General features: G+C 48.7%; 1 protein-coding gene across 1 annotated transcript in view; it reads right to left on the reverse strand.

Moving 5' to 3' along the window:
• LOC144480317 (transmembrane protein 150A) overlaps nt 1–25,519 on the reverse strand; it is a 57,781-nt gene that overhangs the window by 14,462 nt on the left and 17,800 nt on the right. Inside the window, exons 2-4 of the mRNA XM_078199674.1 lie at nt 12,435–12,482; nt 10,898–10,969; nt 3,909–3,976 (exon numbers count right to left, since the gene is read on the reverse strand). Of these exons, the coding sequence (XP_078055800.1) occupies nt 3,909–3,976; nt 10,898–10,969; nt 12,435–12,482 (188 nt within the window). The remainder of the gene's footprint in view (nt 1–3,908; nt 3,977–10,897; nt 10,970–12,434; nt 12,483–25,519) is intronic.

The following is a 25,519-nucleotide window of genomic DNA, read 5'->3' on the forward strand; positions in this document are numbered from 1 at the left end:
AATCGGTACGCTGGGTTTTGTTGCAAAGGAATTGGAGTGTAAGAGTGAGGAACGAACCTTGATATGAAGAACATGCAGGGACAATGGGGAGGCGATTCTCCCAGCCTCTTGCCAGCCTGGCCCTCTGGCACTGCCCAAGGGGCAAAGTGGCAATGCCCGGGGCACCTTGGCACTGCCCACCAGGCATCAGACAGTGCCAAGGGGGCAGGGCCAGATAGGGGCGGGACCTGTGAGGGGCAAATCAATGGGATTGGGGGTCCCGCTGCCACTCTACGCTTTGGATCAGTGACAGAGGGAGGGAGGCCAGCGATTGGGGCAGGCCATCGGGGTGGGGGGGGAAGGGGTCCACCTGCCGGGGGGATTGGGGGGGGAGGGGATGCGGGGGGATTGGGGGAGAGGGTTGGGAGATTGGCACAGCCATGGGGAGGGGGGGTGGGGGAGATGGAGGCGGGCTGGGGAGATGGAGGTGGGCTGGGGGTGAGGGGTCGCGGGGCTGGTCAGCTGGCAGTGCGGGGCTACTATACATGCGCTGATCTCGGCGCTGACAGATCGGTGCATGCTCCGTGGCCCACTCAGCGCTGTGCTGCCGGCCTCTCCAGGGGAATAGGCCCCCACCACTGATTTTCAGCGTGATTCACACTCAGGCACTCTGCAGCGCACAGAGTGTGGGAGATTCATTCTGAAAATCCCACTGAAAAAACCAGCTTGATTTACTCCCGTTTTTACACAAATTCGACACTTAGAATTATTTTGGGAGAATTCCACCCAGTATATAATACAGGGTAAAATTCTTAAATGGGTGCAGGAGCAGAGGGACCAGGGTATATATGTGCATAGATCAATGAAAGTGACAGGACAGGTGGAGAGAGCTGTCAATAAACATTGTATTCTGGGCTTTATTGATAGGCATGATGTGGAGATGCCGGCGTTGGACTGGGGTAAACACAGTAAGAGTTTTAACAACACCAGGTTAAAGTCCAACAGGTTTATTTGGTAGCAAATACCATTAGCTTTCGGAGCGCTGCTCCTTCGTCAGATGGAGTGGAAATCTGCTCTCAAACAGGGCAGAGACACAAAATCAAGTTACAGAATACTGATTAGAATGCAAATCCCTACAGCCAGCCAGGTCTTAAAGATACAGACAATGTGAGTGGAGGGAGCATTAAGCACAGGTTAAAGAGATGTGTATTGTCTCCAGACATGACAGCCTGCAAGTCCAGGAGGCAAGCTGTGGGGGTTACTGATAATGTGACATAAATCCAACATCCCGGTTTAGGCCATCCTCATGTGTGCGGAACTTGGCCATCAGTTTCTGCTCAGCGATTCTAATCAGTATTCTGTAACTTGATTTCTGTGTCTCTGTGCCCTGTTTGAGAGCACATTTCCACTCCATCTGACGAAGGAGCAGCGCTCCGAAAGCTAATGGTATTTGCTACCAAATAAACCTGTTGGACTTTAACCTGGTGTTGTTAAAACTCTTACTTTATTGATAGGGACATAGAGTACAGGAGCAAGGAGGTTATGCTGGACTTATAGAAGACACCAGTTAGACCTCAGCTGGAATATCATTTTTTAAGTTTAATTCTTAGTGTCACAAGTAAGGCGTACATTAACAACGCAATGAAGTTACTGTGAAAATCCCCTAGTCGCCACACTCCGGCACCTGTCCGGGTACACTGAGGGAGAATTTAGCATGGCCCAATTCACCTAACCAGCACGTCTTTCGGACTGTGGGAGGAAACCGGAGCACCCGAAGGAAACCCACGCAGACACGGGGAGAACGTGTGGACTCCGCACCCGAGCCAGGAATCGAACCCGGGTCCCTGGCGCTGTGAGGCAGCAGTGCTAACCACTGTGCCACTGTGCACAGTTCTGGGTGCCACACTATAGGAAGGATGTGAACACATTGAAGAGTGTGGAAGAGGTTTACAGGAATGGTTCCAGGGACGGGAAACTTCAGTTCATTTAGAAAGAAAGAAAGAAACCCTACAGTGCAGAAAGGGGCCATTCAGCCCATCGAGTCTGCACCGACCACATCCCACCCAGGCGCCACTCCCATATCCCTACATATTTTACCCGCTAATTCCTCTAACCTACGCATCTCAGGACACTAAGGGGCAATTTTAGCATGTCCAATCAACCTAACCCGCACATCTTTGGACTGTGGGAGGAAACCGGAGCACCCGGAGGAAACCCACGCAGACACGAGGAGAATGTGCAAACTCCACACAGACAGTGACCCGAGTCGGGAATCGAACCTAGATCCCTGGAGCTGTGAAGCAGCAGTGCTAACCACTGTGCTACTGTGCCGCCCTAGATAGATTGGAGAGATTGGGACTGTTTTCCTTGGAGAGAAGAAGGCGAAGAGGAAATTTGATGGAGAAGGTAGTGAAGAAGGCATATGGTATGCTTGCCTTTATAGGACGGGGTATAGAGTATAAAAGCTGGAGTCTGATGATGCAGCTGTATAGAACGCTGGTTAGGCCACATTTGGAGTACTGCGTCCAGTTATGGTCGCCGCACTACCAGAAGGATGTGGAGGCTTTAGAGAGAGTGCAGAGAAGGTTTACCAGGATGTTGCCTGGTATGGAGGGTCTTAGCTATGAGGAGAGATTGGGTAAACTGGGGTTGTTCTCACTGGAAAGACGGAGAATGAGGGGAGATCTAATATAGGTGTACAAGATTATGAAGGGTATAGATAGGGTGAACAGTGGGAAGCTTTTTCCCAGGTCGGAGGTGACGATCACGAGGGGTCACGGGCTCAAGGTGAGAGGGGCGAGGTATAACTCAGATATCAGAGGGACGTTTTTTTACACAGAGAGTGGTGGGGGCCTGGAATGCGCTGCCAAGTAGGGTGGTGGAGGCAGACACGCTGGCATCGTTTAAGACTTACCTGGATGGTCACATGAGCAGCCTGGGAATGGAGGGATACAAACGAATGGTCTAGTTGGACCAAGGAGCAGCACAGGCTTGGAGGGCCGAAGGGCCTGTTTCCTGTGCTGTACTGTTCTTTGTTCTTTGTAGATGTTCAAAATCATGATGGGGCTGGACAGAGTAGAGAGGGAGAAACTGTTCCCTCTGGTAAATGGATCGAGAACGAGAGGGCACAGATTTAAGGTGATTTGCAAAAGGAGCAAATGTGATTGCGAGATAAAAAAATTTCACACAGCGAGTGGTTGGGGTCTGGAAGGCGCTGCCTGGAAGTGTGGTGGCGGCAGGTTCAATTGAGGCATCCAAGAGGGCATTGGGTGATTATTTGAATAGAAACAATGTGCAGGGGGGCGGGGGCAGGGCGGGGGGGGGGGGAGCGGGGGGCAGGAGGCAGGGGAATGGCACTAAGCCAAGATGCTTGTTTGGCCTCAGGCGAGTGTGTGGAGTTTGCACTCCTGGACTGTGGGAGGAAACAGGAGCACCTGGAGGGAACCCACGCAGACACGGGGAGAACGTGCAGACTCTGCACAGACAGTGACCCAAGCCGGGAATCGAACCCGGGTCCCTGGCCGCTGTGAGGCAGCGGTGCTAATCACTGTGCCACCGTGCCACCCTTTGTTTCTATATTGTGGCCTTTCTTGTTGCGTGCTCTACAGTTGAATAAACACTCCTTAATTTGAACAATTACAACAAGACTGAATCTTTTCCTCACCAGTTTGCATATCTTTCTGCACATCATACCAAATTAACGATTAAGAACCGGCGTTCCAAGTTATCCTATGGGTTTTGGAATACTCTTGCATCTAACATCAGCAGTTACTCAGCTTCTACAGTCCACTGTGATCATTCTGTCTCCAACCGCACAAACCCATAACTCCGTCAAAGCAAATTCAAATCTCCCACATAAAAATTCCATTCAGTACCCTGGTGGATGGATGAATTTTGTTTGCACAGTATTACCGCTGTGTAATACTTACATAAAACAGACACTGCGTTAAGCACCGCACTGTAGAGGGAGCTTTCAGGGAGGTTCATCCCACTGGTACTGAAATAAGTAGTCAAGAATGAGTATGGAGCCATTGTCTGCTGGTTAGCATAGACACAAGAGTCACACAGATAAGATGCAAGTATCAGTACAACTATAGATGAGATGTAGACCATTCAGACAGAGTATCCGAGATCCTTAACACCTACTAACTCTTACAGAGGTTTATTTAGTCTTCTGTTACCAATGTTCCCCAGGGGGAAAAAAAATCACACTCACGTCAGGACACTCTCTTGTGCAATCACCTCTTATAATTGTTTGACAAGATAGAATTGCTAAAAATGTGGCAGAAGTACTTAATCTTGCAGCCATCAGGACAAGCACAAGAATATCAAATTTCAAACACTCATGACAATTGATACGATAGGGGAAATAATAATGAGGTATTAATAGAACTCCAAAGGTGCAGAAGGAGACCATTCGGCCCATCGAGTCTGCACCCACTCTGTGAAAGAGAATCCCACCCAGGCCGTCCCCTCTATCCTGTCCCCATAATCCCGCTCATTTGCCATGGCCAATCCACCTAACCTGCACATCTTTGGACACTAAGGGGCAATTTACCCTGGCTAATCCACCTAACCCACACATTTTTGGACACTAAGCGGCAATTTACCATGGCCAATCCACCTAACCTGCACATCTTTGGACACTAAGGGGCAATTTAGCATGGCCAATCCACCTAACCTGCACATCTTTGGACACTAAGGGGCAATTTAGCATGGCTAATCCACCTAACCCACACATTTTTGGACACTAAGGGGCAATTTAGCATGGCTAATCCACCTAACCCACACATATTTGGACACTAAGGGGCAATTTAGCATGGCCAATCCACCGAACCTGGACTGTGGGAGGAAACCGGAGCACCCGGAGGAAACCCACGCAGACACAGGGAGAACGTGCAAACTCCACACAGACAGTCACCCAAGTTGGGAATTGAATCTGGGTCCCTGGCGCTGTGAGGCAACAGTGCTAACAATTCTGCCACTGTGCTGCCTTAAAAGACTTCTATCAAGCCTTCTCTCTGCTGGAGAAAAGCTAGCCAGCCTGTTCAATCTGTGCTGAATCTCTCTGCTCTGGCATCATTCTAGAATATCTTTGCTGCATCTTCTTCCCTCGAGCTCTGTCCCTTTTACAACCAGCGCTGTATTCTGTTCACAATGTGCTCTAACCAAGGTTCTGTTCCAATTGCAATCCTTTTTTCCCCTCTCTCGTAAGCTTGAAAATTTACCCTTAAATACCTCTATGCTAATCACCTTAACCCCATTCCCCTGTGCTATCCAGTTCCCCATTCTCACCACTCCTTGAGCGAGATAGGACAATGCATTTGCAGCAGGACACATTCATAAAATAACTCAGTTATGGTAGAGAGCTGTTACAGAATAGAATCATAGAATCCCTACAGTGCAGAAGGAGGCTATTCGGCCCATCAAGTCTGCACTGACCACAATCCCACCCAGGCCCTATCCCCATAACCCCATGCACTTACCCTAGCTAGTCCCCCTGACTCTAAGAGGCAATTTAGCACGGCCAATCCACCTAACCCGCACGTCTTTGGACTGTGGGAGGAAACTGGAGCACCCGGAGGAAACCCACGCAGACACGGGTAGAACCCACACAGACAGTGACCCAAGCTGGGAATTGAACCCGGGTCCCTGGCACTGTGAGGCAGCGGTACTAACCCACTGTGCCACCGTGCCACCCGATAGTGCAATCACAGGAAAACTCAGCCACAGGGGAACACAGTTATGGAAGAGGTCGGCAGACCATCGAAATCTCGGGGCTATAGCTGTGAGTTGACGAAGGCTGTTGAACGTTGCGATTGGGTGTAAGTAGCTTGTTCCAGAGCGTGCCAGGCGGCGATGAGGTGGAAACAAGAACTGAAGGGTTGATTTACAAGAACGCAGAGTTGAATAGTGAAGGGGCAGAAGGGGGACTAATATAATTAGAGAATAATTGTTAATATCAGACAGGAAGAATCACTGTGCCAACAATCTCTCTCACCACACGTTCTGCTACAATGAAGCAGGAGATACTGATGTGGGAGCAGTGTCGTTTCATTAAACAGTGCCAAGATTGAACAATAGGAAAGGGCGGCACGGTGGCACAGTGGTTAGCACTGCTACCTCACAGCGCCAGGGACCAGGTTCGATTCCCGGCTTGGGTCGCTGTCTGTGTGGAGTTTGCACATTCTCCGCGTGTCTGCGTGGGTTTCCTTCGGGTGCTCCGGTTTCCTCCCACACTCCAAAGATGTGCAGGTTAGGTTGATTGGCCATGCTGAATTGCCCCTTAGTGTCAGAGGACCAGCAGGGTAAATATGCAGGGTTACGGGAATAGGGCCTGGGTGGGATTGTAGTCGGTACGGGCTCGATGGGCCGAATGGCCTCCTTCTGAACAGTAGGGATTCTGTTCTATGTAACTTATTTTTGTACTGTCGTCAAGCAGGCTTGAACACAGCAAGATCCCACAGACAGAAATGAAACCAATATTGAATTGTCGGTGGAAGCGGGGAGGGTCATTGGCCAGGTTTAGGATGGAGGTAAGGGAAATATCTTCACTGGGACGGCTGTGAATCTCTCCCCCAGATGCTGCATCATTGAGAATATCTGAGGAGCAGTGAGATGCACTGATCTTTGATCTCTCATGGGATTGTGGGAGGGCTATGGGAAGAGGGTGCGGCTGAGATCGATCGGCCATGTTGGAGAGGTTGGGACTGTTCTCCTTGGAGAGAAAGCTACGGGCAAATTTGGTCAAGATGTTCAAAATCATGAGGGGGGCTGGACAGAGTAGAAACGGTTCCCACTTGTAACAGGATCGAGAATGAGAGGACACAGATTTCAAGTGATTTAGAAACGAAGTGAATGCGATGCAAGGAAAACCTTAGTCACGCAGCGAGTGGTTGGGGTCTGGGATGTGCTGCCTGGAAGTGTGGTGGAGGCAGGTTCGATCAAGGCATTCAAAAGGGCATTGGGTGATTATTTGAATAGAAACAATGTGTGGGGGAAAGGCAGGAGACTAAGTCATGATGCTCATTTGGAGAGCCCAGTACGGACGCGATGGGCCAAATGGTCTCCCTCTGTGCCACAACAATTCAGTGATCTTAGCGAATGATGGGCTAGTTCAAGGAACTGTGTAGCCTATTCTTGCTCCTGTTTAATCTGTTCCTATCTTATGCTCTTAATAGTCTCACTGCCTTTACATTGTCCCGTAGGCCGAGATTATCAGGGGAGATCTAAAATAGGGAATAGAACATAGAACAGTACAGCACAGAACGGGCCCTTCGGCCCACGATGTTGTGCCGAGCTTTATCTGAAACCAAGATCAAGCTATCCCACTCCCTATCATCCTGGTGTGCTCCATGTGCCTATCCAATAACTGCTTAAATGTTCCTAAAGTGTCTGACTCCACTATCACTGCAGGCAGTCCATTCCACACCCCAACCACTCTCTGCGTAAAGAACCTACCTCTGATATCCTTCTTATGAGGGACAAAGGGAGAGTGTGAGGATTAATTAGAGACTAAAACCAAATGGAGAATTACAAATGTGACACCTCTGTTTCAAACTGGGCAGAGGTTCAACCCCCGAGGCACAGGCCTATCAGCCTCACATTGGCGCCGGGGGAAACTTCCGGACACAATCACCTGGGATATTGTCATTTGGAAAACACGGCCCACAACTATTTCCAAGAAAAAAAGGTTCGCATAAAAACCACAGCCACTCAACCTAGTCTTGCATTACACACATCATTATACATGAGTAAACTATGTTGCTGTAACTCTGCTGCCTGAGGCACCAGGCCCCACCTGCTTTATATCAGTGTTGACTATTTATTTTTTCTTTATTCTTTTTACAGGATGCGGGTGTCGCTGGCAAGGCCCACATTTGTTGCCCATCCCTGAACTGAACTGAGTGGTTTGCTGGGACATTTCAGAGGACAGTTGAGAGTCAACCACATTGCTGTGGCCCTGGAGTCACATGTAGGCCAGACCGGGTAAGGACGGCAGATTTCCTTCCCTAAAGTGAACGAGATGGGTTTTTTTTTTAATGACAATTTTGTAGTCACCATTACTAAAACCAGTTTTTCAATGATTAATCGGAGGTAAATCTCACCAGTTGTTGTGGTGGGAATTGAACTCAGACCCCCCCTCAGAGCGTTAGTCTGGGCCTCTGGATGAATAGTCCATGTAATATTACCATTCAGATTAGATTTTGCAACACAATCCAGAATAGATCCAACTCGGACTGGGGGCATCACCCGAGTTGAGACTGATCTGTTGGTCGTAAGGTGGGCAGTCCAACCGATCCATTGCATCATCAGTCATCTGTAAGATTGATGAACTGATTGGTCGTTGAGTCATAAAGGTTTACAGCATGGAAACAGGCCCTTCGGCCCAACTTGTCCATGCTGCCCTTTTTTTAAAACCCCTAAGCTAGTCCCAATTGCCCGCATTTGCCCTGTATCCCTCTATACCCATCTTACCCATGTAACTGTCTAAACGCTTTTTAAAATTGTACCCGCCTCTACTACTACCTCTGGCAGCTCGTTCCAGACACTCATCACCCTCTGAGTGAAAAAGTTGCCCCTCTGGACCCGTTAGTATATCTCCCCCCTCTCACCTTAAACCTATGCCCTCTAGTTTTAGACTCCCCTACCTTTGGGAAAAGATGTTGAGTATCTTGCTGATCTGTGCCCCTTATTAACTTATAGACCTCTATAAGATCACCCCTCAGCCTCCTACACTCCAGGGAAAAAAGTCCCAGTCTATCCAGCCTCTCCTTATAACTCAAACCATTAAGTCCCAGTAGCACCCTAGTAAATCTTTTCTGCACTCTTTCTAGTTTAATAATATCCTTTCTATAATAGGGTGACCAGAACTGTACACAGTATTCCAAGTGTGGCCTTACTAATGTCTTGTACAACTTCAACAAGACGTCTCAACTCCTGTATTCAACTCCTGGTATAAAAACTCACGCATTGTTTCAAAGGAATATTCCGTCAGGCCTGGCTAGGTACATCCAACTGCAATATACCTCCATCACCTGGAAACCTCAATACCCCTCCACTAGTACAATGCAGTACACTTCGAAGATGCTGTGATGTTATAGGCGTGTGAAGGGTTAATGTGCACAGCAGTCCCTGAGTGAGTGAGGCCGTTTTACCCTCCGCTAGGGATGGTCTTTCAGCCCTCACTAAGGCCGGGGTCGGAAGTGGGCAGGAGCTAACAGCCGCGCTGGTCTGTGTGCCAGTTCCCCAGCTCCATCCCGCTTCCCGGATATTCTTGTGGAGTTCGGATCGGTGCCAGGGGTCAAAAGGCCTAATTTCATGCCTACAGCATGAGCCAATCAGGCTCACTAAGAGTCCAACTGGGGCCAATTAAAGGAGGACTGAAATTTTCCAGTTCAGCCCCAGGCAATTACAATGTTTAGGCCAGAGGACCCAGATTCCCAAAGAGGCCCAGAAATCCAGGCAGGCCTAAAGGCCCAGACAGGCCTCAAGCCCAGACAGGCCTAGAGGCTCAGACAGGCCTAAAGGCCCAGACAGTCCTAGAGTCCCAGGCATGCCTAGAAATCCAGGGAGGCCTAGAGTCCCAGGCAGGCCTAGAGTCACAGGCAGACCTAGAGGCCCAGGCAGGCCTAGAGTCCCAGGCAGGCCTAGAGCCCCAGGCAGGCCGAGAGGCCCAGGCAGGCCTAGGGGCCTAGACAGGCCTAGAGTCCCAGGCAGGCCCAGAGGCCCAGGCAGGCCCAGAGGCCCAGGCAGGCCTAAAGTTACAGGCAGGCCTAGAGTCACAGGGAAGCCTGGAGGCCCTCCCTGTGAGCATATTTCCATGCCGGATTAAAGGGACAGCCCTGTGAAAGTCTCAAATAAGGGACTGTTGCCCCTCTTGGGTGGGTTCAGGATCCAGAAACAGAGCCGGCCTGTGTTCCCCTCCCCGTCCACTATTCAACCCTCCGCCTGAGTGTGGCTGAAATCAGTTCACTCTATGGAGGTTTGTATGACTGAGGGGCGAATCAGGTAGCCAACTAGAGAAAGGTTTCAGTGATTCAACTTGTAGAGGTCATGAGGGGGTCAGGAGAGGGAGAGGGAGTTTTAATTCCCCCATGAATGGCCGGAGAGGGGCTTAAATCTGAAACCCTAGCTCGCTATGATCACACTTTGTACAACTAATCCCAAGTCCACCCCCCACCCTGTTCCCAGATCCCCTTTTATTCTCTGCTCCGACCATCATCAAACTATTCCAAACGTGGACAGGGGCCCAGAATTGACTTGTTGGGCGCGTGCCAGGGATGAGGGATGGCCGAGTGCATTGCCCATGGCCAGATGGTCAGGTCTAAGGCCCCCAAGATAATACCTGTCTCGGGATAAACCAATCCTAAAGAGGCATCGCATATACACGTGCAAAGTGCCTAAAGCTTGCTTCAAGTGCTGGGAAAGGTTTCCTCAAGTTTCTCCACACCCAATATAACGCAAAGCCAAAAATGTGTGCACACATTCCTGCCTGACATATTGGGGCCTTAGTAGTCCAATTAGCGCCTGATAAAAGTGGTACTTGAGAGGACCACAGGAGCAGGCTGAGGGTAAGGGAGCTTGTTTGTGCACTAATTTATTTAATTATTTTCAGGACTAGTTCCCAGAGCACGGACACTTTTCAACCCTTTGATCATTAACTCTACAGCTCTCTGTGTAGGAAGATTTAGCTGCTATCAATCCTCAGGACAGAATATTTGATCGTTATCTCATTCTAGATGCACGGATCTCTGGAAGAAGCGTGATTCTGTTCTGTCGCATTCCTTGCTAATTTTAAATGCCCCCTATCGCATCGCCCCAGCTGTGGTGCGGACGTTGCAAGGGTATTTTATCGATGTACGACAGTTAAACCGGACGCCACGGCACGGAGACCACACAGGAGGCCATTGCTTACCTTACAAAGGGCATGTTTTGAATGGCACAACATCTCACAGAGGCATCAGCAGAACAGGATCGATTGTACACCCTGTGGGATGGGGAGGGGAGAGAAGGGCCAGGTATCAATAATTTACACACACAGGGGAAGTTTCAGATCAAACTCTCTCTCCCTCCTCTATGGCAAGAGTGCACATTTAGACAGCTCAGCTTTCAAACAGCTCGGCACGAACCCAGAGTGATAACGGTGCCGTTAGCCCCCTCCAATCTCCGTCCATTCCGTCTCACTGCCGAGGAACACTCGGAGATGGAATAGACCCCTTGAGCTCCTGGGGCCTGTTCCCCAGTTGGTTAGGCCAAGCCTGGCCTACACCTCATCTCCATTACCCTGTCTACCATCATAACCCTTCATATCCTTACACTCCAAACACCGCCTCAGTTTTCAAAGTTTCACTATTCCCAGCATCTCCAGTCTTTAGGGAGTTAGGGTTCCAGAATTCCACTCTACAGCCTGATAGTAGGTGTTTCCGGATTTTCCTTCTGAATGGCCTATCTCCTCTCTTATGGTCCTTCCCCCTCTTACTGGAGAGGATAATTTCTCCACCTCTCTCAATGTGAGAACCTTGATTGGATCACTCTCAGGAGAATACAGACCAAATTTAGACCAAGCGTCCTTACAAATTAAACTTCTACTGTGCGCTTCCTCAAAGCCAATGCTTAGGATTTTCCAGCCGCGCTCGCCCCAAAGCTGGAAAATCCCACCCGAGGTCAACGGACCTTTGCACAATCTGTGTCCCGCCCGTTACAATTCCTGTGGCGGGCAGGATGGGAAAATTCCGCCCTATGTCTGGGATTCTTCGGGCTCGTCTGTGGTGGGATCTGTCGCCAGCGGGAATGGAAAATTTGACGTTCCAGGCAAAATTCCGTTAACTCTTAGCGGGCACCGGAAAATCTCAACCGCGAGCGAGATGGGAAGATTTTGGTCGCTATTCCTCCATTCCTGAAGGAGTGGAACTCAGCACTGAAGGCCTTGCTCCAGATGTGGTCCGGCCCAGGCTCTGTCCAACTGAAGCATCACGTTCTTCCCTTTGTACCAAACCCCCTCCCCCATCTCCTCCCCCCACCCCCACCCCCCCCTCCCCACACCCCGAGCATCCTGACATGCCGCAATCCAACTCATTCATTTTCCATTCCCGCTGCGAAATTCCTGCCCCAAGTTGACGGACCTTTTGCGGGAATGTCGAATTTCCCATCCCACCCATGACCATTCCTGCAGCGGACAAGACTGGAAAGCTTAGACTATTGCGTGTGCCGCATCGTCTCGTAACCGCAGTGACAGGGGCTCAGGGCTCGATGGATGCAGCGACATTCAGGTGCCAGCCTTACCCCAGGAACAGGTTTCACCAACGGGGCAAACGGGGGGGCATGGGGCAGTTGTGAGAGGGAGTCATGCCCCTCCCTCGTGGCGAGCGACCGCAGTTGGCGTGGGGTGGCCATGGTTAATTCAAGCTACATTCACTCTGCCTTCATTTGAACATTAAAAGGTGGCAACGTACCAGTTGTATAATGGGCAGACGTGGCCATTTGCCAGGGCAAGACCATACCTGTTGGCAGAAAGTGGAGTCATTAAATACACACTCGACAGCAACCAATCAGCCCAAATGCATCAGATAATTTCACACAGCACTCGGTGTGACAGTACTTCTCCACAGCCTATCATTAGAACTGTTTTGGGGGATTGAGATACACTTTCTGGTCTGACTCTTCCAATTGTGTAGATCTGCTGAGTTTGAGTTCAAAGCTGGATCCAACCTCACTGAGATAATCCTGTTCACATTCACTGCAAGTACTTCCCCATGCCCCCATTCCCTCCTCCCATTGAAAAATAACCTGATTCCCGGCGAAGCAGAGACATTTCCCCTCCAGTCACTCCGGTCCCCAGCTCATGTTTGAATAAACCCCCTTCATTTTGACTTTGCTGCCATGGAGGTTTGGTACCCCAATACTGCTTTCGATCTGGAAGGCCTCTGATTGGTCCTCCTGCTTAACACCTCTGGATCCTGGAATTATTTGGTCGCTGCTATGACTTCAATCGGGCCATTGAGGTTGGCCTATTGGAGTATGAGCCTATTGGAGCTCCAGATCCAAGCATTGGGCGATCGAGGGGGTCGTCCAACCCGACTGTCTGCCCCTCTATCGCGGCTACATTCGCAGCCGGGTATACCTGGAGGGGGAGCATGCGGTGTCCGAGGGCACTGTTGATGCCTTCCATGCCCGCTGGGCACCGCAGGGACTGGGGTGCATTATTGACCCCTTTAATCACATTTTAATTTGATGTTTTAAGTTTCCTTTCCACTTTGTCTTTTGTTCCCGGCGGTTCCCCTCCTTTTAGGGAGCTGCCCCTTTTGAGTTGTCCCTGAGTTAAGTTGATTTTGTTTATTTGGTTGGACAACAAAAGATGTCCCTGATTAAGGAGTCAATCGATGGGCCAATCAGGGAGTCTTTTCCTTGTATGTAACCAGGAGTGTCAGTTCCTCTGGCGCTCTCGAAGGTAGACTGCTGACTGCGAGCACTCTGTGTACTGCTGTTAGAGTTGTAAATAAAGGGATTTTGGTGAAGGGACTTCTGCCTCCGAAGACTTATTACAGTCACAATTATGGGATAAAGTCTCCATATCCTCTCCTCTGCTCTCTCTCTCTCTCCGTCTCTCCCCTCTCTCTCCCGGGGCAGGATTTTCCCTGTGTCCTTCCCAATCCCTTGTCAGGCTCAAGTACAGGTCAAAAGAGGAGGTGGCAGCAAACCTTTATTGTCACCGGACTAGTAATCCAGAGATCCGGGGGACCAGGGTTCGAATCCCACCACAGCTGATGGTGAAATTCGAATTCGATAAAAATCTGGAATTAAAAAGTTGAATGGTGATCACGATTATCATAAAAACCCATCTGGTTCACTGATGTCCCATTAGGGAAGGAAATCTGCCGTCCTTACCTGGTCTGGCCTACGTGTGACTCCAGAGCCACAGCAATGTGGTTGATCTCAGTTCAAGGGCAGTTAGTGACGGACAGTCAGTGATGGGCAGTAAATGTCGACCCAACCAGTGAATTATTATCTTTAATTTGGGATTTTCTCTGAACTGACGAATTAGTGATCAGCATGTGGACTCTCAAAGCTGGAGGACCAATCAGAGGCCTTCCAGATCGAAAGCAGTACTGGGGTCGCCATGTCAGGTAAGTGAGAGACAGAGAGGGAGAGAGAGAGAGGGAGAGAGAGGGAGAGGGAGAGGGAGAGGGAGAGGGAGAGAGAGGGAAAGGGAGAGGGAGAGCGAGACAGCGACAGAGCGACAGAGGGAGAGTGACAGAGAGAAAGCGAGAGACAGAGAGAGAGAGAGAGTGACAGAGAGAAAGCGAGAGACAGAGAGAGAGACAGAGAGAAAATGAGAGACAGAGACAAACCGAGATGGACACAGCGAGAGATAGAGACAAACAGAGATGGACACAGCGAGAGATAGAGACAGACAGTGAGAGAGTGAGAGAGAGATACTGAGAAAAGTTTTGAAGATGTTTTAAAGTAAAGTTCTTATTTATTAGTGTCACAAGTAGGCTTACATTAACACTGCCATGAAGTTACTGTGAAAAGCCCCTAGTTGCCACACTCCGGCGCCAGTTCAGGTTCTGTGGATGGAGAAAGAACGGCTGCAACAATGATTTAATGACAATAATGGCAATAGTGGCTTTAAAATAGCTATTCTGACTGAGAGCTAAGCATGCTGGGAATTTTGGTCAATTTATAGATCAAAACCAGATGCAGGTCATAAAGAGACTCTGGTCTGGGAGCTGTGATTTGAAGCTTCCTGTGTTGGTCAGATCAGGGAAGTAGTTTACATTAACTGAGACATTGTGGCTCCGATTTTTATGGCTGCTATGTGTGGGACATGTAAAATGAGCTAAGCATCATAGCGTCATTCAAAAGCAATTTCACTGGATGTTCGAGCCATGTGATCAGTTTCTGGTAATGCGGTTGGCTGGATGACGGAGAATCTTCCGGAAGCAAGTGGAAAATTGTGGATAAAGGACATGTGAGTTCTTTGTTTAGCAGCGATAACTCCAAGAGACCAACCATCACAACAAAGCTTGTACCCTGAAGGATACTTCAGAGAGAAGAAGATAGATTCTACAGTGAGGATATTTCTTGGTCAAGGTTTTCCTAAACGTGGTAGTATCTATTTTCAATTAAATAGTTAAAGTTGATGTTCAGTTAGAATTAAAGTTCAGTAAAGAGTTAATGAGTTGCAACTGCTCATTAACTCTTTACTGAACTTGTGTTTGAGTTGGTGCTAGAAGGGTTAAATAAAGAAATACTTGACTTACTGTCCTTGTTTGTCTTTTTAAACTGGAATGCTTGGAAGGTGTTTAAATTAAAGCTGTATAATAGTACACTGAGGGAGAATTTAGCATGGCCAATGCACCTAATCAGCACGTCTTTCGGACTGTGGGAGGAAACCGGAGCACCCGGAGGAAACCCATGCAGACACGGGGAGAATGTGCAGACTCCACACAGGCAGTGACCCAAGCCGGGAATCGAACCCGGGTCCCTGGCGCTGTGAGGCAGCAGTGCCACCATGCTGTGTCCAGTGTTTGACGGGGCAGTTTATTTGATGTCTATATTGCGCAACTGTCTGGGGATGGCTGACTGAAAAACGATTCGCTCTCTTTCTGTCACTGATCTTCGACCGTGCCACAAACACTGCAGGATTGCCAAGTGCTACTGATAACCCAGGAACAAAAGCAGAGAGAAATACATTCACTCTCTGGCAACCCCCAGACTCAGTAAGAAGTTTAACAACACCAGGTTAAAGTCCAACAGGTTTATTTGGTAGCAAAAGCCACACAAGCTTTCGGAGCCTTAAGCTCCTTCTTCAGGTGAGAGGGAATTCACATCTCTTTAACCTGTCGTAATGCTCTCTCCACTCACATTGTTTGTACCTTAAAGACTTGATTAGCTGTAAGTATTCGCATTCCAACCATTATTCTGTAAATTGAGTTTGTGTCTTTATATGCCCTGTTTGTGAACAGAATTCCCACTCACCTGAAGAAGAGCTTAAGGCTCCGAAAGCTAGTGGCTTTTGCTACCAAATAAACCTGTTGGACTTTAACCTGGTGTTGTTAAACTTCTTACTGTGTTTACCCCAGTCCAACGCCGGCATCTCCATAACCCCCTGACTGCCAGCTCCTTGGCTTGTTGGCATTGTAGTTACCAGCTATGGTGAGACATGTTACGCATTCCTGGTAAGGCAAGTCTGTCATATGAGGACAGATTAAGTCGGTTAGGATTATATTCACTGGAGTTTAGAAGAGTGAGAGGGGATCTCATAGAAACTTATAAAATTCTAACAGAGTTGGACAGGGTAGATTCAGAAAGAATGTTCCCGTTAGTGGGGGAGTCCAGAACTAGTTTACTTATTAGTGTCACAAGTAGGCTTACAATGAAGTTACTGGGGCGGCACAGTGACACAGTGGTTAGCACTGCTGCCTCACAGCGCCAGGGACCCGGGTTCAATTCCCAGCTTGGGTCACTGTCTGTGTGGAGTTTGCACATTCTCTCTGCGTGGGTTTCCTCCGGGTGCTCTGGTTTCCTCCCACAGTCTGAAAGACGTGCTGGTTAGGGTGCATTGACCATGCTAAATTCTCCCTCAGTGAACCCGAACAGGCACCGGAGTGTGGCGACTAGGGGATTTTCACAGTAACTTCATTGCAGTGTTAATGTAAGCCTTACTTGTGACACCAATCAATAAATAAACTTAAATGCATTGGAGTTTAGGTATGAAACATATAAGATACTGAATTAAAACTCGAGAGGCCATAGTTTGAGGGTAAGGGGTAAACCTTTTAGAACTGAGGTGAGGAGAAATTTCTTCACCCAGAGGGTGGTGAATGTGTGGAATTCACTACCACAGAAAGTAGTTGAGGCCAAAACGTTGTGTGATTTCAAGAAGAAATTAGATATAGCTCTTGGGGCTAAAGGGATTGAGGGATATGGGGGGAAGGGGGATCAGGATATTGAATTTGATGATCAGCCATGATCAAAATGAATGGTGGAGCAGGCTCAAAGGGCCGAATGGCCTCCTCCTGCTTCTGGTTTCTATGTTTCTACGTTCCTGGAGTTATGGCCTCCTGGCTCTGACAGCTCTGTGCGTTCCCTCCCTCTCTGTCCACCTCCAATGTTTACCTTTCTGAAAGGAAATTTTAAAAACTGATTTAACACGGTGTCATTTTGCTCCTGGGTAATTTGGAACAGTTTGGTTACCCTGGGTCAACAGTCGCCGGCTAATTAACTTGTCCCTCGATGCCAAAATCATCAGCAGGATTGCCAAGGCTGCGGTTGCCGTGTCAAAGTTGACAACTCGCATGTGGTTGGACAGCAACCGCACCGAAAGATCAAAGCTCCGGGTGTAGCAGCCTCGTGTTCTCAGCAAGCTCCTTCACCATAATGAGGCACGGGCAACTCAGAGCAAACCGAGAAAACTGGCACCGCTTCCACCTTGCTGCCTCGGAAAGATATTGGGGCAATTCCTGGCAAGATGCGCGGCACGATGGCACAGTGGTTAGCACTGCTGCCTCACAGCGCCAGGGACTCGGGTTCAATTCCTAGCTTGGGGCCACTGTCTGTGTGGAGTTTGCACGTTCTCCCCGTGACTGCGTGGGTTTCCTCCGGGCGCTCCGGTTTCCTCCCAAAGGAAGGTGAGGTGGATTGGCCATGCTAAATTGCCCCTTAGTGTTGGGGACTAGCTAAGGTAAATGCATGGGGTTTTGGGGATAGGGCCTGGGTGGGATTGTGGTCAATGCAGACTTGATGGGCTGAATGGCCTCCTTCTGCACTGTAGGGATTTTATGATTCAGTGGAGTGTGGAATATGGAAGTGCGCCAAGGTGCAGGAGATGCCAACGTGTTTGCCCTCTGGCGACTGGGTCACATGAGCCAAGCTGGATGACAGCCACACCCCCAAAGGCATGCTCCACGGGGGTTGGGGGGTTTGCTGTCGCTACGGGACCAACAGGTCGCCCACACCCGCAACTCGAGGACGTCCCCACGAGCGAGACTTGGCAAAGTTGAGTGGGATCGGAGTCGGGGCGACGGGAAATCCTGGCTGCTGACCGGAGTTCCTGGAGACAAGCAATCAGGAAGGATGTGGAGCAACATCCTCGTTCGTGTCGTGGTTCGTATCCCCAAACCGAACCCTATCTCACGGGAGACCGGGGTCTAATTCCCCGACGGGGAGCTACCAGTTCCATGACAGCACGGCTGCAGCTTCTGTTTGGTGGCACAGTGGTTAGCACTGCTGTCTCCCAGCGCCAGGGGCCCGGGTTCAATTCCGGCCTCGGGTCACTGTCTGTGTGGAGTCTGCACGTTCTCCCCGTGTCTGCGTGGGTTTCCTCCGGGTGTTCCGGTTTCCTCCCACAGTTCGAAGATGTGCGGGTCAGGTGGATTGGCCATTGCTAAATTGCCCGAGTAACAGGGGGATTAGCAGGGTAAATATGTGGGGTTACGGCAACAAGGCCTGGGTGGGATTGTGGTCAGTGTAGATTCAATGGGCCAAATGGCCTCCTTCTGCACTGTCGGGATTCTATAATTCTATGGGGGGGGGCAAAAGAAAGAACAAGATGGCAGAAAAGGGCATGGCAGAAGGAAAAAACACATCGGCCCACCTTGGGCTGTCTGTGCCAGCTGGGTGAGGGAGTGCCACCCACCAATCGGCCTCTACAGCCTCAATAGGCAATGTCCTATACAGAATTGACATTGCCCTTGGTGCAGTCCATCATCTCCCAGACCAGTGGATACCTTCGACTTGAACCAGCACTCTGAATACAAACACTTAATTCCACAAATATCATGCAGCGTTGACAGTATGTCTATCACGCATAGTAACTAAGATAGCCCTCCTGACTTTGTGAGTGATGCAGTGGGAGGGAATTTCTATGGGGTTTGGGGCAAAAGGGGTTCTCTGGATTAGCCATCATCACAGGTTCCGTGGAAACCACAGCGAAATACATTCCAATGGCATCCAATGTCCTTCCCAAACACAACCCATCGCTGCGTTTTTACACAGAAAACAACCCAGGCCCTTCACTGATGCTTGTTGGGGAGGCGGGTGGGGAGGGGGGCGGAATAGGCTCTAAATTGAAGGGGGAGACATTTGGAGGGGAGAAGGGGATTGTAAAAGGAGTGTTAAAGGATGAGGGAGAGGTGGAGAAGTGTTTACATCAGGAATTGATTGATTCCAGAGATGAAGAGTTTGTCAGACGAAGAGAGATTGAATAGTTTAGGCCTATACTCTCCGGAATTTAGAAGAATGAGGGGAGATCAAATTGAGGTATACAAGATGGTAAAAGGTGTGGATAAAGTAGACGTGGAGCGGATGCTTCCTCTTGTGGGGCATTCTAGGACGAGAGGTCTTAGGATAAGGGGCAGCAAATTTAAAACAGAGTTGAGGAGAAACTACTTCTCCCAAAGGGTTGTGAATCTGTGGAATTCGCTGCCCCAACGTGCGGTGGATGCTGGGACAGTGAGTAAATTTAAGGAGGAGTTGGACAGATTTTTAATGGGTTGAAGGGTTATGGGGAGAAGGCAGGAAAATGGGGATGAGGAGCATATCAGCCATGATCGAATGGCGGAGCGGACTCGATGGGCCGAATGGCCTAATTCTGCTCCTATAGCTTCTGAACTTATGAATTACAGAGTTTAATCTGAAGTTGCCGGTAACAGGGCAAAGCAGGGACTGGAGGAGGATTGAGTTTAACTGTGGGGGGGGTGAGTAGGGCTGATGGAGACAGGGAGGGGTGCGTGTGACAATGTGGCTCCTGATCATGTGCTAAACTGAACTTGGTGCAGCCAATCAGCTGCTTCTCTGACTGGACATCATACCCGCCCATTTTGCCTTCGTGCCTCTGTTTCGACTTGCCCGGCAGACCAGGCCGTGAGCTGCTTATTAGGAATACAGGAAGAGGAGGAGGCCATTCAGCCCCTCGAGTCTCTTACCAGCGATCAGTGAGCTCATGGCAAAGTCAGTTACAGAGGAGATGAGAGGCTAGTGATCTATTAACAGGAACCTGAGTTATGAGGAGACCGGCGGGACTCAAACTTTCCAGCCTTGACAGGAGATTTCTGAGGGATCACCTCAGAGACGGTTAGAAAAAGTAAACTTGGAAAATACTTTATATTAAATTACACCCTCTGAAAAAGGGAAGGATGCAAAATAGTGAAAGGTACATTTATTGGGAACTTCCTTCCATGAATTTAGAATAGATTAATGTTTTTTTTAAATTCATTCATGGGATGTGGGCGTCGCTGGCTGGGCCAGCATTTATTGCCCATCCCTAGTTGCCCGAGGGCAGTTGAGAGTCAACCACATTGCCGTGGCTTTGGAGTCACATATAGGTCAGACCAGGTAAGGACGGCAGATTTCCTTCCCTAAAGGACATTAGTGAACCAGATGAGTGTTTCCGACAATCGACAATGGTTTCATGGTCATCAGTAGATTCTTAATTCCAGATTTTTAAAAATTGAATTCAAATTTCACCATCTGCCGTGGCGGGATTCGAACCTGGGTCCCCAGAACTTTAGCTGAGTTTTTCGATTAATAGTCTTACAATAATACCACTAGGCCATCACCTTCCCATAAAAAATTCACCTCCGGAACCTCAAAACTGGAGATATGGTCTTACCAACACTCTATACAATTGCAACAACACTTCTCTATTCTGATACTCCAATCCTTTTGCAATAAATGCTATTTATTGCCTATTTGGCTAACATCCTATTTGCCTTTTTTATTACGAGCTGCACCTGCATACCGCCTTCCTGTGATTCATGAACAAAGGCACCCAGATCCCTCTGCCCAGACACATTTTGAATCTGCTTTCCATTTAGGTAATAATTAAAGTTAGCAGGGAAGGACAAAGCAGGGTAGAGGTACAAGCAATGATAACTAGCGTGTAACTGGAAGGGACAAAGCATACAACCACAAGAGTAGACCAGCAAATAGGTCAAAGTAGGGAAATATGATAATAAGACAGAATTAAAGACTCGTTACCTGAATGAATGAAGCATTTGTAACGAATGGGATGAATTGATAGCTCAAATAGAAATACATGGGGATGAGGCGATAGCCGTTACAGAGAGGGCATTGCAAGGAGACCAAGCATAGGAGCTGAATATTTGAGGTTATCCGATATAGGAAGGAAGGAAAAGGAGGTGGGGTAGCTCTGGTAATAAAAGATGCAATCAATACAGTTATGAGGAACAATCTTGGCTCGGAAGATGAAAACATAGAATCAAGAAGAGATTTACCAGGATGTTGCCTGGTACGGAGGGCATTAGCTATGGGGAGAGTTTGGAGAAACTTGGTTTGTTCTCACTGGAACGACAGAGGTTGAGGGGCGACCTGATAGAAGCCTACAAGATTATGAGGGGCATGGACAGGGTGGATAGTCAGAAGCTTTTTCCCAGGGTGGAAGAGTCAATTACTCGGGGACACAGGTTTAAGGTGCGAGGGGCAAGGTTTAAAGGAGATGTACGAGGCAGGTTTTCCACACAGAGGGTGGTGGGTGCCTGGAACTCGCTGCCGGGGGAGGTAGTGGAAGCAGAAACGATAGCGAGTTTTAAGGGGCGTCTGGACAAATATATAAATAGGATGGGAATGGAGGGATATGGTCCCCGGAAGGGTAGGGGGTTTTAGTTCAGTCGGGCAGCATGGTCGGTGCAGGCTTAGGGGGCCGAAGGACCTGTTCCTTTGCTGTAATTTTCTTTGTCCTTTGTCTAATTTGGATGGAGATAAGAAATAGCTTGAGAAATAAGTCACTGGAGGTGAATAGGCTCTCGTAACAATAGCTATGCTGTCGAACAGGATATAATCCCAGAAATAATGGGGACTTCAAAGAAAGGTACCACGATAATCGTGGGCAATTTCCATCTTCATATAGAATGGACTAATCAACTTGACAGAGGTAGCCTGGAGGATGAGTTTATAGAGTGTGTTCATGACAGATTCTTAGAATAATACATTCTGGAACCAACCAGGGGACAGGTTATTTCAGAGTTGGCAAATTCTGGTAAGTGGAGTTTGGTGGGACAAGTTAAAAAAAGCAGAATATTATTTAAATAGTGAGGGATTACAGAGGGATCTGGGTGTCCTTGTGCACGAATCACAAAAAAGGTCTGAATGCAGGGAAGGTAAATAATTAGGAAGGCAAATGGAATGTTGGCCTTTATCGCAAGAAGGGTGGAGTGTAAAGTCTTGCTACAACTGAATAGGATGTTGGTGAGACCACACCTAAAGTGCTGTGTACAACTTTAATCTCCTTACTCGAGGAGGAATAGCTTGGGGACAGATCAGAGAAGGTTTGCTGGGCCGATTCCTCGGGGTTTGGCGTATGAGGAGAGATTGAGCAGGTTGGGGTCTGTGCTCATTGGATGAGAGGCCATCTTGCTGAAACATGGGCGATTGTGGGTGGGGGAGGGGGGGCTTTAACAAGGTCGATGCTGACAGGACGCGGGGCAATTCCCTTGAGGAGGAGTGAAGCATTAGAGGGGGAGGAAGTTTCAGAATAAGATGGAGCTGAGGAAGAATTTCTTCTCTCAGAGAGCAATGGAGGCCGAATCATTGAATACATTTAAAGCAGGGATAGAAAAATGTTTGATCTACAAGGGTTATGGGGGGAGGGGACACGGGGAGGGGGCAAGAAATGGAGTTGAGGCCATGAGCAGATCAGTGATGATCTTATTAATCGGCATGGCATTTTTGAGGGGCCGAATGGCCTACTCCTGCTCCTATTTCTTATGTCCCCATGGTTTTAAGTGGACAATCTTGTTAGCCACAATGTTTTGTCAGGTGCCCCATGTGGGAAAAATCTCCCTTCAGATTGTTCATAATACAGTATCTTGCTGAAGAAAAAGTTCATGTTATTATTTTTCAAGTTAAGGAAGCAAACACCCGCGTTCCAACCACACCAGACAAGGCAACAATGTTAACAAGAAAACTCTTTTGCTGGGCTGTACGCCTCGAATGTGGATTGCGATAAACAGCTAACACTGTGCAGAAAAACAGAAAGTTTGGAGCCCTGTCAGCTGTAGCTCGGTTGGGGGTCTGCTTTGCCCCATCACAAGGCCTGACTCTCCGACATGGTACTGAGGGAGTGCTGCACTATCCGATGGGCCTGGTCAAACCAAAGACCCGATTAGCTGGTGGCAAAAAGATCCCACGTCCCGTTCGATATTAATCACTCACCTACAAAATCCAGTTCTTATCACTCACTGGTGATTAGATTTGATTTGATTTGATTTATTATTGTCACATATATTAGCATGCAGTGAAAAGTATTGTTTCTTGCGCGCTATACAGACAAAGCATACCGTTCATAGAGAAGGAAAGGAGAGGGTGCAGAATGTAGAATTACAGTCATAGCTAGGGTGTAGAGAAAGATCAACTTAGTGTGAGGTAGGTCCATTCAAACATCTGACAGCAGCAGGGAAGAAGCTGCTCTTGAGTCGGGTTGGTACGTGACCTCAGACTTTTGTATCTTTTTCCCAAAGGAAGAAGGTGGAAGAGAGAATGCCCGGGATGGATGGAGTCCTTAATTATGCTGGCTGCTTTGCCAAGGCAGCGGGAAGCAGAGACAGAGTCAATGGATGGGAGGCTGGTTTGCGTCTTGGGATCTTACTGTGCACAAATTGGCTGCCAGGTTTCCTACATTCCAAAAAGAATGACTATGCTTCAAAAAGGCGGGGGGGATTTCAAAGCTTTTTCCTTGCCGAAGAACTATAATAGAAAGTTCAGATAATTACGGCTGATAAATATCTCCATTGCAATCTTAAAAACATACTCAGGTCCAGAGTGAAAACGGTTAAGTGGTTTGATGCACAATGTTTTCCCCGAAGCGGCTCCTGTGAAACACCTGAGTGTTTTAAACGTGAACGACACGTAGAAATATAGAGAATAGGAGCAGGAGGAGGCCATTCGAGCCTGCTCCGCCATTCATAGAATCATAGAAACCCTACAGTGCAGAAGGAGGCCATTCGGCCCATCGAGTCTGCACCGACCACAATCCCACCCAGGCCCTACCCCCACATATTTACCCGCTAATCCCTCTAACCTACGCATCCCAGGACTCTAAGGGGCAATTTTTAACCTGGCCAATCAACCTAACCCGCACATCTTTGGACTGTGGGAGGAAACCGGAGCACCCGGAGAAAACCCACGCAGACACGAGACAGTGACCCGAGCCGGGAATCGAACCTGGGGCCCTGGAGCTGTGAAGCAGCAGTGCTAACCACTGTGCTACCGTTATGATCGTTATGATCATGGTTGATTGTCCAACTCAATAGCCTGATCCCGCCTTCCCCCCCATATCCACTGATCCCCGTTTGTCCCAAGAGCTATATCTCCAAAGATGTTGAGGAGGAACTTCTTCATCCAAAAGGTTGTGAATCTGTGGAATTCCTTGCCCAGTGAAGCAGTTTTTAAGGCAAGGACAGACACATTTTTGAACAGTAAAGGAATTAAGGGTTATGGTGAGCGGGCGGGTAAGTGGAGCTGAATCCACAAGAAGATCAGCCATGATCTTATTGAATGGGGGAGCAGGCTCGAGGGGCCAGATGGCCTCCTCCTGCTCCTAGTTCTTATAAAGTAAAGTTTATTTATTAGTCACAAGTGAGGCTTACATTAACACTGCAATGAAGTTACTGTGAAATTCCCCTAGTCACCACAGTCCGGTGCCTGTTCGGGTCAATGAACCTAACCAGCACGCCTTTCAAAATGTGGGAGGAAACCGGAAGAAACTCACGCAGACATGGGGAGAACATGAGAACTCCACACAGACAGTGACCCAAGCCAGGAATCGAACCCGGGTCCCTGACATTGTGAGGCAGCAGTGCTAACCACTGTGCCACTGTGCCGTGTACAGGGTTAGATGGATTGGCCATGCAAAATTGCCACTTACTGTCAGGGGGACCGGCAGGGTAAATATGTGAAGGGGATAGGACCTGGGTGGGATATTTGTGGGGGCAACCCCAAGGGGCTAACTGGCCTCCTTCTGCTCTGTAGGGACTCGATGATTCTATTCTATTCGATGATTTGAACAGCTTCTTGAAAACATTAAGGGCGGGAATTTCCAGCCTCACTCACCGTAAAGCCAGAAAATCCCGCCTGAGGTCGATGGACCTTTGCATGGTTCGTGTCGTAACCCCTATGATTCCCGTACCGGGCAGTATGGGAAGATTCCACCCACAATGTTTTGGCCTCAACTGCTTTCTGTGGTAGTGAATTCCACACATTCACCACTCTCTGGGTGAAGAAATATCTCCTCATCTCAGATTGTGACCCCTGGTTCTGGACAACCCCACCATCAGGAACATCCTTCTTGCATTTGCTTTATTAGTGTCACAGGTAGGCTTACATTAATACTGCAATGAAGTTACTGTGAAAATCCCCTAGTCGTCTGTTCGGGTAGAATCATAGAATCATAGCATCCCTACAGTGCAGAAGGAGGCCATTCGGCCCATCGAGTCTGCACCAGCCACAATCCCACCTAATCTGTATCCCCATAACCCCACATATTTACCCCGCTCATCCCTCTAACCTACGCATCCCG

This window comes from Mustelus asterias, chromosome 28 (genome assembly GCF_964213995.1).
Source record: "Mustelus asterias chromosome 28, sMusAst1.hap1.1, whole genome shotgun sequence".
Classification (NCBI taxonomy): Eukaryota; Metazoa; Chordata; class Chondrichthyes; order Carcharhiniformes; family Triakidae; genus Mustelus; species Mustelus asterias.